General features: G+C 40.4%; 2 protein-coding genes across 4 annotated transcripts in view; one reads left to right on the top strand and one right to left on the bottom strand.

Moving 5' to 3' along the window:
* Positions 1–2,038: 2,038 nt before the first annotated feature.
* lig3 (ligase III, DNA, ATP-dependent) lies at positions 2,039–16,047 on the top strand. 3 transcript variants are annotated; one of them, XM_070917459.1, is made up of 20 exons: positions 2,039–2,591; positions 3,746–3,874; positions 4,544–4,759; positions 4,903–5,054; positions 5,318–5,484; positions 6,402–6,479; positions 6,593–6,761; positions 8,850–9,005; positions 9,908–10,039; positions 10,397–10,476; positions 10,834–10,921; positions 11,012–11,089; positions 11,226–11,349; positions 12,251–12,393; positions 12,489–12,563; positions 12,920–13,066; positions 13,685–13,835; positions 14,364–14,443; positions 14,552–14,635; positions 15,466–16,047. In XM_070917459.1, exons 1-20 carry the CDS (start codon positions 2,039–2,041, stop codon positions 15,697–15,699), a joined length of 3,036 nt encoding a protein of 1,011 aa, XP_070773560.1. In that variant the 3' UTR covers positions 15,700–16,047. The 3 variants fall into 3 exon arrangements, with proteins under 3 accessions (XP_070773560.1, XP_070773562.1, XP_070773561.1); XM_070917461.1 differs by having other exon boundaries at positions 14,364–14,448; positions 14,563–14,635; XM_070917460.1 differs by having other exon boundaries at positions 13,685–13,839; positions 14,368–14,443.
* rad51d (RAD51 paralog D) overlaps positions 13,869–16,889 on the bottom strand; it is a 19,637-nt gene continuing 16,616 nt past the window's right edge. Inside the window, exon 11 of the mRNA XM_070917462.1 lies at positions 13,869–15,692. The gene's annotated coding sequence lies outside the window, so the exon portion shown is untranslated. The remainder of the gene's footprint in view (positions 15,693–16,889) is intronic.

Genomic DNA, 16,889 nt, shown 5'->3' with positions numbered 1-16,889 from the left:
ACATTGGTGCTCTTTTAACCTGAGCTGCCAACGACACCTTTGAGTATTTAGCAAGGATAATTATAAGTGGGATTTATATTTATCTTACGTTTTACTGCTCGCAAAATATTATTATTAATAGTATTGCTAGACCATTAAGGTACAAAAGCTCCTGGTTCACATATTGCTGGATTTGCCTTTTGTACAAAATTGTCATACCAAATCGGTCTTACATTTTTAGTATGAATCACAGTATGCCAATTATTGGATCAATTACCAGATACGTGCAGGTATCTGTCGACCTCTCAACAGTAGATTACTAACTGAACAGAGGAAGGTGATGCTTTGTAGACAAGAACGAATGCACGCGTCACTTAATAATTATACAGCATCTGTTTAGTTTTAAAACTAGCTAGTGTAGGATAAGGGCTCCGGTTCAGCAGATGGCGGTAGGTGCATCCTGCTACATAAAGGTCTACCACTTCTCTATGAACCCCACCGGGAGCTGCCCATGCTGTAGCCCCATTGGCTTTAGCTTTTGGCTAGTTCCGTCAAGCCAATCAGAATGAACCAGAGAGTGACCGGAAAAGTGCTATTTATCATACGAAATAAAACACACTTGTCACTGTTTAAATAAATGACTATGCACACATGGTCTACGAGGTGAAGCAGAAGTATACGTTTAGTGCATAAGAGGTACACAGTTAATTAATATGCTCAATACAATGAATGATTAATATATATTTGTTGGTAATTTAGCTTTTATTTTGGAGAGCCATGCCGGAAGTGAGCTGTATCTAGCTTTATATTGTAATTGAAGTGTACTTGACACTGGTGGGCTGTTGGCTAACAACAATGAGGAGGAGTAGCGATTTAAATTGTGCTATCGTATTTTACTAGTTAAGCCTCTACAAGGTAACGTTACAGTCTTTAAATATGTGCAGCGATATTAGTGACATGTCAACTTATTGTTGGATAGTTGGTGTGCGATCTGTTAGCTAACTAGGCTAGCTGTCTGTAAGTTATGTGTAGGTGCTGCGTGGAATAGAGGGAGCCTGGCTAAAGCTAATCAACTAGTTAGCCTAACAACTGACTTCGTGTCATCAGATTTACACGTATCTCGCACACCCAACGTTACTGTGTGAATCCATATTGAACGTTATAGCGATAAATGGAGACGTTGTCTTTTAAATATACAGGCAAGGTTACCGATAAAGTCTAATTTACTGTTAAAATGATGAGAAAGCACACAAGTACTTTGTCTGTCTTATGTTAAACCGAAGACCTACTACCTTTTTGTAAAGTTAACAATTTTATAATTTTACGCAGTAGTTTTTGTAGCTTGCACAGTCAAAACTGTTGAATGGCATCCTGGCCAGTTACAGTTGGATTCACAGAAATTTTATTGCAAGTAAATACAACATCATGTCCTTTGTCATATTCAGCTGGAATCCTCTACCAAGACTTGTGCCTTCAAAACGTTTACCAAAATTAGAGAGCTCATAAAACTTGTACTATGCAATGTCCCTGCACTGTTGTTATTTTACGTGCTTTTAATGTAAGCTGCATTTGCATTTAGATGGATAATCCTCATTGTTAATAGAGAGATCATATGGAGAGCTGAGTCATGAGGGCTGTTGTACATTTCTGACATTTGGGTTGGTGTAAGTGCAAATGTAACTTAATCGATCAAAATATTGGATTAAAAACATGATAAGTGAAAAATGATCACCAGCAGCTAGAGGGTCGTGATGACGTGGACACTATGGCAATCAGTAAATGACTTTGGACTCATTTGTAGGGGCTTTTTAATGTGTATCGTGTATACAGTGAAATGAGAAATGCTGAAATGTGGCACATCTTTCAATGAAAGCAGCAAATGGGGCAATCAGGCCAAGTCGAGTCAGTTGAGGTAGTTTAAACCTGTAGTTAGGCTGATGGTTCCTGTAATGTTTGATATGTCAAAGCAACCGTTTATATAGAACAAAATGTATTACCTCTCTAACCACTATGTCCCTTTGCTTTCTTTAGGTTGTAACTTGCCCACCATCACAACTGGATGCAGATACAGCTCATTTTATTAGCTCACAAGACTCTTTGTGTAGGCCTGCAACCTCTTGGAGCACTTGTCAGGTGTAAGCAACTCTGGAAAGTGTGTAGAGCCTTTTGTGTCTCTTCATGCTTTAAACATCTACCTCCAACTTTTCATGCATTAAATTTTCCCTGGCAAATCCATAAATTCTCCCTGGTATCCCATAAACAAAGACTCCTACAAAGAGATCCTCCCCAGCTTTCCTTACACCACTGTTTCTCCAACCAGCCAGATATGGCAGAACAGAGGTTCACCGTGGAATATGCCAAACGCGGTACAGCAGGATGTAAGAAATGCAAGGACAAAATCGCAAAGGGTATAGTGCGCATAGGGAAGATTGTGCCAAACCCTTTCAGCGAGTCTGCAGGGGAGATGAAAGAGTGGTATCATGTGAAGTGTATATTTGAGAAGCTGGAGAGGGCAAGAGCCACCACAAAGAAGATTGAGGACATCACAGATCTGGAGGGCTGGGAGGAGCTGCAGGATGAAGACAAGGGGCTCATTGATAAACATGTTTCAGGTACAATAGGCAAACACTCAAAATTAAATTTTTATATTATTCAAAAGCCATATTTTCTATTTCTTTTATTGTCGATTGTAGGTAGTTCTAACACTCACTGGGAACTGCTGTGTAGGGGCCCTGACATGTGACCTTTCTGGGGAGCACATAAAAAGGAAGGTTTTTCCCTGTTAATGCGATCAATACATTATCACATGTTTGGAAAGTCAGCAGTCAATGAAATTGACCAGAGGCTGCAGTGCAGTGTTAGTATGAACTAATCTGTCCACAGAATCTCAGCTTGCAATATTGTCCAACCAGTTAAAGAGCAGCAGTCGATTGATTCACTCCTGCAAAGAAGAGAGATCCATGTTGTGGTGAAGTTAACAAGTGATAGATAATGAAAAGAATCCAGAGGCATCACACATCAGCACAGATACCTCTGAAACAAGTACTATCCTATTAATATATTCTTTTTACCTTTTAATATCCAGTGACTTGGCATTGCTAGGTTAACTATAAATGAATTCATATATGGTTCTTGACACCATGCTAGGTGTGTCTCACATTCGTGCATGTCATGTCAGCTTACCTGTTTAACTAGTGCAACTAATTAGATGGCTCAACGTGCCAGGAGAGCATCATGAATAGGAACCTGTTCTCAGGGTGTTTTCATATCGGATGACTGCAACAACATGTAAGTTGGCATATAAACAAACATTTGTGTTATTGACTTTTTAAACTTTTTAAACGATCGACTCTCTTCTAGTGGGGATAGGGTAAACCTGGGCCCCTTTTTATAAGAAATGTTTAAGCAGTGTGATGCTACTCGGGTGGTGTTGAAGCTAATTTAATGGCCTCATCTTTGGATAGGCTTTTAAATTCAGGTGAGAATAGCTTAACAAACAGAACAGGTAAAATGACTGTGCATGTATTTTACATGACTGTGTATGCATTGACGTACAGGTGTGATAGTGTGTGAGTGTAAGTATTATGTATATGTAGGCATACATGTATGACAAGTGGATCCATTCAAAACTCATTCAGTGTGACATCTTTGTTTCTTTTTGAGCCGTTGTTTTACTTGTATGCTGAAAACTTCAATTGGTAATGTTCTGGTGTCTCATGTCAGATGGTTCCTTATTTGTTCTAAAGCCGTTCATCTTGTCTTGTAGACCTGATGGCCAAAGTCAATGCAACTCCAAAGAAGAAGGTGCAGGCCAAGGTGAACACCGCTGGCCAGCTAATGGCCCCTCCTGCGGACCCATCTGTCAACGCTCCACGCAAGTTCTCAGGCTTCACTGGTAAGATATGACCTCTCAGTTCAAGTGGTATCTCTAAAGCCATTCACAAAAGAGGAAGTCTTACAACAAAAGTGACTGAAGCAAGGAACATTGGTGTATTAAAATGAAGAGCGCTTATAACAAGGGGATAAATAAAAACGTGTGTCACATACCATTTCTGTTTAGCTTTCTGTTTTGTTTTTTATACATCTCCGACAGAGAAGGCTGCAGCTAACAAATGAGTTTACTCTCTATCTTGACAGTTTTTTGCCCAATTGACACCATCAGCTTTCTGTCAACATTAAAAACGTTTAAACTCCACAGAAAATACAGTCTTTGTTGTCCGGTCTCGCATATTGCCTCAGTGTTCACATCAAAGCTCAATATGCGACGTCTAGATTGGAGTAGAACAAGTCAACAAGCTTGTCCAATACGCAAATTTTGTACATGTTTTTTTGTAAATGTTTTAGAGAAATTGTTAGCATTAAGCCAAAGTACAAAGGCTGAAATTTCCCCCAAAAAACAAATGATCCCCTTTTTTAAAAAGTGGTCAGTATAACAGAATCATTTGAACTATTGAAATCAGGATAACGTGACTTTGATTTTTTTTGTTCCACTGTGAATCCAAGCAGAAGCACTTCCTTTGTCAAATTGGTTTCATTGTACTGTTCCACTTCACTGTCCTGTCAGCTGCGAAGGCTGGCAGCTCCAGCAGCCCGGGACCATCCTCATCCCCGGCCAAAGCCAGCCAAGGCAGCCCTCTGTCCGCCAAGCTTTGTGACCCCCAGCACAAGGACTGCCTCTTCAGGGAGTTTCGTAAGCTCTGTGCCATGGTGGCAGAACACAGCAGCTACAATGTCAAGACGCAGATTATTGAAAAGTTCCTCAAGAAGGGCTCAGGTGGAGGTTGGTGTTGTAATTTTCTTTTTTTTTGTTGTTGATATTGTGTTTGTGAGCTTTAGCAGACTTCAGCACGACAACATGTGACAGAATCCAAGGCCAGGATTTCTTATGTATGTCTGAAATGTTTTTCTTTTCTTCCATCCCAGATAAGTTCCATGGAGATCTTTACCTGACAGTGAAGCTGCTCCTGCCAGGAGTTATAAAAAGTGTCTACAACCTCAATGACAAGCAGATTGTAAAACTCTTCAGCCGCATATTCAGATGTGACCAGGATGCTATGGTGCGCGATCTGGAGCAGGTCTGTGATCCATATGTTCTCACACGTGACCCAATGTGCTTTGCGAATGTTCAAATGTATAAACTGAACTAAATACCTCCTCGCCAGCGATTATTCAAAGCGGTTTCATTGATATTCTTAGATTGAAAATACATTTCTCAGGGGATTTCCTTCTGGGCCGATTATAGTGTCCTGACATTGTGCCTCGAAAATGATGACAGAGGAACAAATTATTAAAAATGACACTTGTAAAATACAGTGGGTGTCTTTTTTTTTCTTTTAAGGGCGACGTGTCTGAGACAGTGAGGATGTTCTTCGAGGAGAGTAAATCCTTTCCTGCAGCTACCAAGAGCCTCCTGACCATCCAGGAAGTGGACGCCTCCCTGACCCGCCTCGCCCAGCTGACCAAGGAGGATGAGCAGCAGACCGAGCTGGAGGAAATTTCCAAAAAGTAAGACAGTACCTCATCATTTTCATATTAATTGGGATGGCTTGTCGTGATCAAGTGGGTGAGTTTCACCTAAAGCTCTTAATTCGCATCTAAAAATGCCGGAAGAAAACAAAAGCACCACATTTTGTGCAGCTATAAGAATCCATCTTTACATAGTAATCAAGTACTTGTGTATCTGTTCAGCCAATACATCTATGATAATCCTTCATTAATCAGTTCAACACAGTATATTCATTGGAATCATACATGTGTATAATCAATCGTATTCACTACGTATATCATGAGTCTGGACAGACATGGATGTAAACTGCGCCGTGACTGGTTGGCTGTAATTCTAGTTTATTTCTTTTCGGTATTTGTAAATGTTGCAGTTATGCGTTTCCTATTGTTTAGCTTGCACTGCTTTTTTATTGTTGGTGTTAGTTGTTTATTTCCCTTCTCTTTTGATTGTCTGCCTCAGGCATGTCTAACACACACACACACCCCCTACACATCTCCATGTGACATTGTACCCTCCACAGCAGCATATGCCAGAGTGCGACTGTTTATTTGTCATAAATTGCATCTTGCCAGCTGTAAACAGACCGAAGCATTGTTATGTGCTGTACTGAATAAAATGTCCTGTGTCATATGACATTGAAAGGGCAAAGAAAGCCACATAACTTCAGAATCAGGAATATTCTGTCTCAATATTCTCTGTCTCACACATTCATCTTCAAAATGGCTGAAAAACAGCAGAGTTTTTCTGAATTACTTAGTTTATGTGAGATACAGTAATGTTTTTATTTTACATCTACTACTTATGTAGAATTATTCTCGTCATAACCACTTAATTTCTGTTCATTAAATGCTGTAATGCTGTACTCCAGCTTCACAATTTCACCCCAGTGATCATCTGTATTCTCTTCTCATCATAGATGCACCGGCAATGACCTCAAATGCATCATTCGACTTATTAAACACGACTTGAAGATGAACTCTGGAGCAAAACACGTGTAAGTGTCTTTGTCTTTGTCTTCTGCCCAGAAGTTAATATTCATGTTCTTTCAACACTCTGAACAAAGGTTATATTTTCATACCAACCTTGAACTCCTCTTTCATTATGCAGCTTGGATGCTGTGGATCCAAATGCTTACGATGCCTTCAAGGCCTCTCGTAATCTGGGTGACGTGATTGAACGTGTGTTGAGGAATCAGCAGGAGGCATCTAATGGTTCAGGACCCAGGAAGCTCCTCACTGTGGAGGCCTCGCTCATGACCCCCGTTCAGCCCATGTTGGTGAGTAGCACCACTAAAATGTGAGAGACGTATCCACACAGTTCTCCTTTTTATGTATCTGTTCAGTCGTTCAATGCAAGGCTGACTTGAAGGGAAGAGGATGCTTTCATACACATGCCTTCTTAAAGTCACTAATGCATAAAATGAGCTCACACACACAGCTAAAAACGTCTTCTTTTGATGACTATTTCTGTAATTACTTGACTACAAATTTAAATCATTCCCATCCTTAGTGCACATTGTCTGATGTGAGGCCATCTGGCCTCCATGAATTCCTTGAGAAACATGTGCACATAGAAAATGAATCAAGTGAGCACTGTGTGTCCTTCAGGTAATGGCCTCATTTAATTGCTAATTCATTATACATAATGTATCCAGCAGTAGGCCGGTGCTATAATAATCAATTTTTGCTTCAGGGCCAGGTATGTGGGTTATCTGTGAAAATAAAAGGACTAAATTAGAAATAGATTTTCAATAAAAGACAGTAATTGTTGCTTTAATACCTTTTTGGTTTTCAAAAGAAAAAAGGTTAGAAATAAGAGACGACTGTCTGAGTTGTTGAAGTAATTTAATGGGATGTCTTTGTCCTGATACCAAAGGCACCGTTTGACCTCTTTTATAAATGTTAGCTCAAAGGCTTCAAGCTGATTTTTTTTCACTGTTGTATGCAAGAAAAAAAAGATTTAGATACAACAAATGTACGTTTTTGTTCCAGTTAAGATTAAGATGGGCATATATTTAGTATAAACAAACAAGCGCCCCTCCACACATACATTCAGGAAGAGAGGAGGGGCTGATTATCCATCTAACCATTAAGCTGTGACTGAATGAGTCCTTCTCATTCGGGGGAAAACTCTCAGTCTGAGGTTCAAACTGTTTCCAGCTGATTGCTCGTCACTGGACGGCCAAACGGGCAGCAGCTGGACCTTACAGATAACTCTTTACTGTGAACGCACGACTATGCTGAATCCCAAGTATTAATTCAGCATGATTTTAAAAAGGGTTTTCCAAAGAACGTACAGACCATTAAATTGCACATTACACAGCACTTTTAATTACACAGTATAAAATCACATTTCAGTTTACAAATGAATAACACAGTCCAGTTCCCAGCTTCCCACAGGCTCATAACTGTATTGTTTTCAGTCTTGACTTCCTTCTCCTTAATATTTAGTTTGCAGAAGCTGCATCACCTTCCTGTTACATCCAGTGGAGACGCTAGGAAGGGTGAAATCTGGTTAGTTCACTCAGAGCAGCAGGTGACTGTGCAGACATGGTGCAGCGCTGTCCTATCGATTAGTGTAACGCTGCAATATTGATATACAGAATACACTGCTACGATACTGAGGAGGATAAGTTAGGTTTCAGGTGAACATTGACACAAACGCATGTCCAGCGAAGAACTGGGGTCACGAGTTTCGCTGAGGACGGAGCAGGAAACAGCTTCTCTCTTCCTGTCGTCGTCATTATTGCTCTCTACTTTCTGCAAAACCATTTATATTGATTATGATGTTGTTGTAGAGATGTTTTGCTGTGTTCCCACATCTCAGCACAGTCAGACGGGTCAAGAAACACGTGCAGTCAGACGATAAGACGGGTTGTAAACAAGCCAACGGTTGAGCCACTTTAAACCACTGAAAGTGAAAGTGAGCACACCTGAACTGTCAGGAACCAGGAAGTCTGTATGATACTGTGATGGATGTTTACAGCAGATAGTAATTTTACCATTCGTCTTCATTTTATCCTCCAAATAAGTTTGACTAACCTGAGGGTGTGTTTCCAATCTTGTGTTTCTTGACCCGTCAGTTATGACACAGTTATGTTCCCATATCTCAGCAGTTAACTTGGTGAGTACAGTGTTGTTATTACTGATGTGAACGGTGGCCCAAAGTCCAAAACTGAAATGCAAATCATAAAAAAAACAGAATTATCCTTTTAAGGGTGTGTGGAAGTAGGAAGTCTAAAAGAGAGGCTCACTTCTGACACTGAATCAGCTTGAGAAAACTTTCAATGAAAAGCAATTATTTATGAGAATTAGTTTCCGTGCTGAAAGCTCAGTAACTTATTGTATTCCTTTTGTGATTCCAGGCAGAGGCATGTAAATCCGTCGAGTACGCCATGAAGAAATGCCCCAACGGGATGTACTCTGAGATCAAGTATGATGGAGAACGTGTGCAGGTCCACAAGAACGGAGACACCTTCAGCTACTTCAGCCGCAGCCTCAAACCAGTGTTGCCACACAAAGTCAGTGTTATCATACAGACGCATACAGTGCAAATGCAAACACGCACACCCTGTGAAGCTGTATAGCGATTAGTACGACAATGCATGTCGGAGTAGAATCTGCTCAGGTTTGCCCCTGCAGGATTAGTAACTTTGAAGGTATTTTCTCAGCGTGACGTTCAGACATTTCCCACAGTGATTTTCCAGCATTTGCTTTTTCAGCATGAGGCCGGGAGCCTCAAACCTGCATGGATAAATAGCTCCGCACCATGTTCATTAGCCCTTTTAAACCACTAGAGGTTGCTGCTGTGCACACAATATATGCCTCGCATATAAGCTCTTTCTAAGCTCTTACACAACTTCACACATTATTATTGATGACGATACCTTGAGGAACCCCCCCCCCCCCCCCTCGGTTACTCAGCTTCTGAGCAGCTACTTAAGAACCAGCATTACTATCTTGCCCTCCTGGGACTTGTTCTTGCTGGTTTCTGTTCAGGTTCAGCTTTTGCCTTTTAGATACGTTGCCCAGTGTGACTGCCCTGCCCATGCAGCCCATCAGCCAAATGTCTGATAATGGTGCCTTAGCCACTCTAATTAGGCAATTTATGTTAATATTAGGTTAACATTCTGTGGGGGTGGGAATGGAGTCTAATTATAAGAGTCCAAGTTTCCTTAATGTATTTTTTCGTTCTGATGAGTGATAACACTGTAGAACTGTGCATGTTTGTCATTCTACATCATGTTGACAGTAAGGCCCCTTATTATTTAGACCATTTGTTTTTACAGTGTCAAGCCTATTAAAAACTCATGGTGGTGCCAGTCTCTAAAGTCTTGCTGTAATGTTGTTCTTGCTTGTTGTTTGAAAAGCCTCTCATTTCTACTCAGTACCTAAGCCATGTGTGTCCACGTTGATGTTTCAGGTGGCCCATTTCAAGGACTACATCCCTCAGGCTTTTCCTGGGGGCCACAGTATGATATTGGATGCTGAAGTCCTCCTAATTGACACAAACACCAGTAAACCCCTGCCCTTTGGGACCTTGGGGGTACACAAGGTGAGAACACAACAGGCAATTTCCACCTTTTTTTTTTTTTATTTGTCGTGAATTTGTCACAGTTTCCTTTCCGACCAGTTGTTGTTGTCGCACCTCACACGTTCCTCTCCCTTTCCTCCCATATATATATATATATTTATATATATATATACATTGTTATTGTATATATTTTTTACTTCATTGTTCACTCAAATACTGTAAATGTGTATATTTTTTATTTTCTATTTCTTATTTTTATATTTTGTACATACTTTTAGTTCTAAATTATGCTACTTAACTCTTGAATGGGAGCACCGGTACTGTACAATTTCCCCCCGGGGATCAATAAAGTATTTCTGATTCTGATTCTGATTTCAGAAAGCAGCATTTCAAGATGCCAAAGTGTGCCTTTTTGTTTTCGACTGTATCTACTTTAATGGCGTGAGTCTCATGGAGAGGTAAGTTTTCCTGTACTTTCAGTGCTTTAGTTTGACTGTGTCTGGTAGCATTTTGAAGGATTAAAGAAAGATATTGAGGACAAGTCTTTAAAATTCAAGTGCAGTTAAGCAACGGCAGTTATTTTCTCAAAACTTAAAATGTTTTATCTTTCCTCTAAACACAAAAACGAAATCCCTTTAACACATTAGTTTTTTTTGTCTTACAACTAAACTTTTTTTTTCATATTTTTTAAAAAAAATATACATAACATTTTTAGCATCTAGTTTTGTCACAGGTTAGCTTTACATTAGTAACTATGGACGCTGTGAATAGTGCAAGCTGTCTGACATTTATCCGCTGCACATCATGTTCTCCAGGCCTCTGTGTGAACGCAGAAAGTTCCTGCATGACAACATGGTTGAGGTCCGCAACAGGATCCTGTTCTCAGAGATGAAGCACGTCACTGTGAGTTAAATTCTGAATTTGGCTTCCCGCTGTATGTATACATGTGTAATAGCTCATGATATCATATGTGTGTGTGTGTGTGTGCTTCAGAGGGCAGGAGATCTGGCTGATATGATAACCCGTGTCATCAGAGAGGGACTTGAAGGCCTGGTGCTAAAAGACCTAAAGGTTAGCGGCTTTTTATCTCCAAATGGAAAGAAGCTGATGGAATATGGAATATTTTATTACTAGTTTTACAATCATTTTAGGACAGATGTAGCTGAAGCATTACGATGATCGAGCTCTGTACATCTGTGTGTCTCAGGGCAGCTATGAACCAGGGAAGCGCCACTGGCTGAAGGTGAAGAAGGACTATCTGAATGAGGGGGCGATGGCAGACACAGCTGACCTGGTGGTGCTGGGGGCCTTCTATGGAAAAGGCTCAAACGGTCCGTAAAGCCTTTAACATCCACTGTAGTGTATCATTTCTTTATGCGGTGGAGATACAAGAGTCTTCTACGCTCCTTGATTCTCTCATTTGTTCTGATAATTTTAATGCCCTTTTATTATGCTTAGACACTTCCTGTAAGAGGAGGAGTGTGACTCCGGGGACACCCACATTATCTAACTGAGACAGTTTTATTATTACGCTTGACTTTTAATAACTCTATGAAAATTATTTTCAAGATCAGGGGGGCCATTTTGCAAATAGTCTTCAAGTTTCAACAATACTGACACTTAGTATGTGATTATACGAACAGGCCTTTTAATACACGATACAAAAGGATTCGGTATGAGAACACTTCTGTACTCTTGTGGTTCAGTGGTACAAATATAATCTGTATGAACTTTACTTTGTTATGAATACAAAATCCCAGAATTCAGAATCCAGCATAGCAGCATTTCATGTGAAGAATATGCAGATAGAACATAGTGCATAAGGAGAGGATGTCATTGGGTAAAGCATACAAGCAGACAAGCAGACAAGATATGGGAGCCATAGAGGAGGCTGGGTAATGAGCATATTACACAATGGAAGCATAACAAATGCAAAAACAAAGGTACAAATCTCAAAAGCATGGCTAATGAAGACGGCTCACGCAGCATGAAGACAAGCTAATAGAGCAGAAACAACAAATCAGATGAAACACTTGTCATACCATGCTGTGGGACAAAAGTGGGAAGTAGAAAACAACAGCTGGAAGAGGCTAGTTTAGGGAAGTGACATTACAGAGTGTGCCCACATTTATACAAAGCCTGTTGAGGGATTATTCGGTGGATCTGCGGCTCCACAGGCAGCACTTTCCCAAATTTCCCTCCTAATGCTGTGTGTGTTCTTCTACCCACCAGGGGGCATCATGTCCAGTTTTCTAATGGGCTGTTATGACCCAGACTCCAAGAAGTGGTGTACAGTCACCAAGTGCTCCGGAGGCTACGATGACGCCACCTTGGCCAGGCTCCAGAAAGAGCTGGATGTGATCAAAATCAGCAAGGTCAGAGAGGATCCACTTAGAGGCCTGACTGGAATAATGAGCCAATGTAATAAAAATGGAAAATTAATCTTTTGTCTGTCTGTGTCTTTGTGTAGGACCCAAGCAAAATCCCAGGCTGGTTGAAAATCATCAAGAACTATTATCCAGATTTCATTATTCGTAATCCCGAGGTGAGATTTAACTATTCAGCACTTTTATAATTCCCTGTTCATGCACAGCCCAGTTGCACACTGTGCACTGCAGACCTTGGATGAAGTGATGAGTTAAAAGCATCTCTTGTATTTGTGCTCTGCAGGAATTTCTCCAAATAAATCCAAAGTATTGATATGACCACCAGCGCTACAGAGCTGGTCAAACTGCACGTCTACTGAAAATTGCCTCCATTGAAATGACCCTTTCTGCCTTTTTAAAGTCTGAAAATAGAACTTAATAATGAAATCCACAAACTTCTTTCCTTAAACAGCGATAGTCTTGTCAGAGCCTTGTCATTAATGTCTCAACTGCTGTCGTGTTTCCTCTGCTGCAGCAAGCACCTGTCTGGGAGATCACAGGCGCAGAGTTCTCCAAATCTGAAATGCACACGGCCGATGGCATCTCTATCCGCTTTCCCCGCATGACGCGCATCCGTGATGACAAGGACTGGAAGAGCGCCACCAACTTGCACCAGCTTAAAGTAGGACATCGCCGTTTTACTTCAACATGCTATAGTCTGATTTGGTGTTAATAATGTATAGTTCACGTTCAACCCGAATGCAGGAGAAAATAAAACTTTTTTTTGATTAGATACTGCTCATTCAAGGACATGATGTTTTCTGAAATGCAGTTAACTAAGGCATCATGGGAAAAAATTAACCACCAACACCCAACGATTTATGATAGCAATCCCAAAAGATGCCTTAGAAATCAGTTAGTTATTTGATACTGAATTTCCAAAGGGTAAGTCCTGGAATAGTTTATTCCTAATTACTTGCTCTTTCCATCAGAATATATGATGGAAGGTAGGTGAGAAGGGGGAGGTAATGTGATATAGGGGATGGGAGGAGTGAAATAATTAAGCATACTGTTGGACAAAGCACTCATGGGACTGCGTAAGTTAAGTATGATTTAAATGACAAGGACCAAATTTGCAGTTATCCTGCGAACATTGACAAATGAGTTGAAATATTGGCTGCGGCAGTTAACATGCCTGCGCTAAATTATTTGAATGCAACACAGGTCCTCAATCTCTCGTGACACAAGACATTACGTCTCTTGGCTGAAGCCCATGTTGTCATTTCATCACTCTGTTCAGGAGCTCTTCCGCATATCGAAGGAGAACTGTGACTTTAAAGTGACAGCTGGACCGTCTACATCCAGCGACGACAAGGGCTCATCGGGAGGGGACAGCGGAGGAAACTCCCCGTCCTCCTCGTCCCATGGAAGGCCTCCACCCAAGAAGAACAGTAAGTACACAACATAAAGGGGAGGATGAGAGCTGTGTGGCACCATATTGAGATTTTTTTTATTGTAGAAAAAAAAACGATGCTCATACAACAGTTTGATATTCGTTTTTTAAACATTTAAAGCTACAACACGTTTGTAAGGCAGGATGTCGGAATAGTAAGTAAACAGTAGATGAAGTAATAGTAATGTCTATCACAATGTCCCATATCTCAGATGACATTTTCGAATTGTTTAAAACTCAAAGATATTCGCTTTACTATCGTATAACAAAAGGAAAGTAGCACATTTGAGATTTTGAATTTGCCAGAAACTGCAGTTCTTCTTGTTTTCCTACAGACCTCTCTCCTTTTCTCCCTGTTTCTGTATATTCATGAATTGGAGTCATAAATATGGTTCATATTGCTTTTAATTTGACTAGTAAAGCAGAAAAGGATGCGTTTGTTGATTGAACAGGTAAAATGAGTGACCCCAGTGTGATGTCACTACTTAATTTGATATATCATCAATATCATGCTGTCACTTCACAGACAGCAGCAGCCCTCCCAAACCAAAGGCGGTAAAATCCCAGCCTCGCACTCCTGGCCCCGAAACACCCAGCGCCAAGAAGGTATGGTGTTTACTGCACAGCACTACAATAATCCTGTCAGACAGTTCGAATGAGTGGGCTCTAAACTTCATGCAGCGGTGATGAACTGAGCGTTCTGTGTCCTGCCAGGTGAAGAAGAGCGACAGTGTTCACAGCAACGGACAAACCAAAACAAAGGCAACCTCTCAGCTGCTGGAGTCCAGGAACGACAAGGTTGGTCAAAAACAGCTCCCACATGTAGAAAGTCAGGTTGGCAAATGAAACCATGGTGCTTTATAAAGAAAATTTCTGCCATTACAGCTTCATAATAACCTCTTCCAACCATTTAAAGGAAAATGGTCTTCTTATTATTAATCTTATTTCTGCAGATCTGGCCATCGCTTCTATCAGTTTAATAACACTAAATTCACCAAAGGCAGAGCTGAGATCTGGGGAAACGATACAGTGCGATTTTACTGTTGAGCCTGTTTTTCTTTTCCAAATAAGTTTGACTCTGAAAGCTTGTGTTTCTTTCCCCATTGGACCCATGTTTTAGTCATGACGCCACATTTCACGATCTCTGCAATTACACTCAAATCAAATCCGATGCTAGCGGAGGTCAGAGCTACGAAAATAAAACTCAAGTTGAACTAAACCATCGTTTTCAGTTAACTTGAAGAACAATAAAACACTAGTGATCACATGACTGATGAATAATACATTCACACATTTCAATAAGTGACTCATTCATGTGAAAAGTTGCTTGATTTTCAGTTTCATGACTACAATTGAAATACTTTTTCATGGCTGGTGTTTTACACACTTTAGGTTCTAGTAACACAAGGTGAGTATTTGTTAATCTAAACGTGTCACAGACTTGCATTATTTTTCAAATTGATAATTTAATCAGACACTATAATTTAGTTGCAGCCCTACAGCCAGTAAATTACCCATTTTGTATTTAACGTAATGAATAAACGTGTGAATGCTGCACTTTGTTCGTATTACATGAAAGTAACACTGGAGGTTGTTTCCTCTGCTGACCGTTTGTATTTTTCCCGTAGACACTGCTGGACATCTTCAGCGGGGTGAAGCTTTTCCTGCCCGTCTCAGTGCAGGACTTCGACAAACTGAGACGGTACTTTGTGGCGTATGACGGAGACCTCGTAGCGGACTATGACGCCGCCTCAGCCACTCATACGTTGGCTGAACCTGCAGAGGACAGTCAGGCCCAGAGAGTCTCACCCAGCTGGATCTGGGAATGTATCCGCAAGAGGCGCGTCGTCCCTCCCTGTTAACAATAATAAAAAAAACAACCACATTTTATACACTGCGTTAACCTGTCCATACTCTACTACACATCAGTGTAACTCCACTCGGAGTCCATGTTAAACCATGTGAACATGGTTGATCTTCACGGTTTGGTCACACACTCTTTTGAACCAGGACACTGACTTTGTGTTGAATCACACACCTCTCTCAGAGGTGATCTGTATTTATACTTTTCAAGTTCTTATTGTTTTATACAATTGCAAACCAGCAGAGGACACAGTATACTTTTTAGTTTTTTCCAATTTCAGGTAATTGGAAGATACTGTGTACTGTAGATGTAGATTTTTTTAAAAATAAATAAAATTTCAATACAAGTGAAATGCATTTTACAAAGAGATCATGTAACATTAATCGCAATACAGACCTGAAAATGAATATGCAGCAGACTTAAGACGAGGGGTTTAATCTGCATTATTTTTACTGCCTGAGTGAAACATTTTGTGAGGTATTAAACCCTGGCTGATGAACTAAAAACACCCAAATGTGTCTTCCATTAGGAATTAACTAAACACTGAAAAAGATAATAAAAATGTCTCAGTAACATAATTCTAATGCTGTTTATTTTTCTACTAATTGTACTTGGAGTGTTGCAAACAATTTGCGCTGCAGCTACTCTCAGAAAAAAGTGGAGGTATTACAGATGTGATGGAAATGGATTTCTCACGGCATAACCACTGCCTGCCCCGACTACTGACATGCTGTTCCAGAATTTACCAAGATCACATGAGAAGCATTAGTAGTTTTAGGAAGGCTTTCCTCCTGCTAAACTAAATACATTTCACTTTGATTCTAAATCATGAGACTCTTTGTACAATCCGACGAGATGCTGAAAGGCTTTTACTGCAGCCTCCTGCATCTGAATGGCTTTCAAGGATAATTCAGATTTGCCTTTTTATCCCCGGGATACTTCAGGCTATGAGGTGGTTTAATTAAATGTTTGAATGTATTAAAGCTCTGAGGGGAAATATCCACATGAACCTGCTGTGCTTCGCTTGAAAGCTACACGTAAGAAAAGGACTTTGGTGCCTCTATATTCCTTCCTCTTCTCAACAGGTGAAAACAAATCTTAACGTTGACACAAGGGTCAAAGTAGTCTATAATCTATGCTCTCACACACATGAAATGTTAATGCTGCAGCAGAGGATTGAAAGAGCAT

This window comes from Enoplosus armatus, chromosome 13 (genome assembly GCF_043641665.1).
Source record: "Enoplosus armatus isolate fEnoArm2 chromosome 13, fEnoArm2.hap1, whole genome shotgun sequence".
NCBI lineage: Eukaryota > Metazoa > Chordata > Actinopteri > Centrarchiformes > Enoplosidae > Enoplosus > Enoplosus armatus.
This window is presented reverse-complemented; position numbering and strand designations above follow the sequence as displayed.

What these genes read in the sequence shown, in the direction of transcription:
- lig3 (XM_070917459.1), top strand. Translation starts at nt 2,039, where the DNA reads ATGCAGATACAGCTCATTTTATTAGCTCACAAGACTCTTTGTGTAGGC. An exon ending in AACCAGTGTTGCCACACAAA is followed by an intron (nt 9,006 to 9,907) that starts GTCAGTGTTATC and finishes TTGATGTTTCAG; the next exon opens with GTGGCCCATTTCAAGGACTA. An exon ending in CTATGGAAAAGGCTCAAACG is followed by an intron (nt 11,350 to 12,250) that starts GTCCGTAAAGCC and finishes TCTACCCACCAG; the next exon opens with GGGGCATCATGTCCAGTTTT.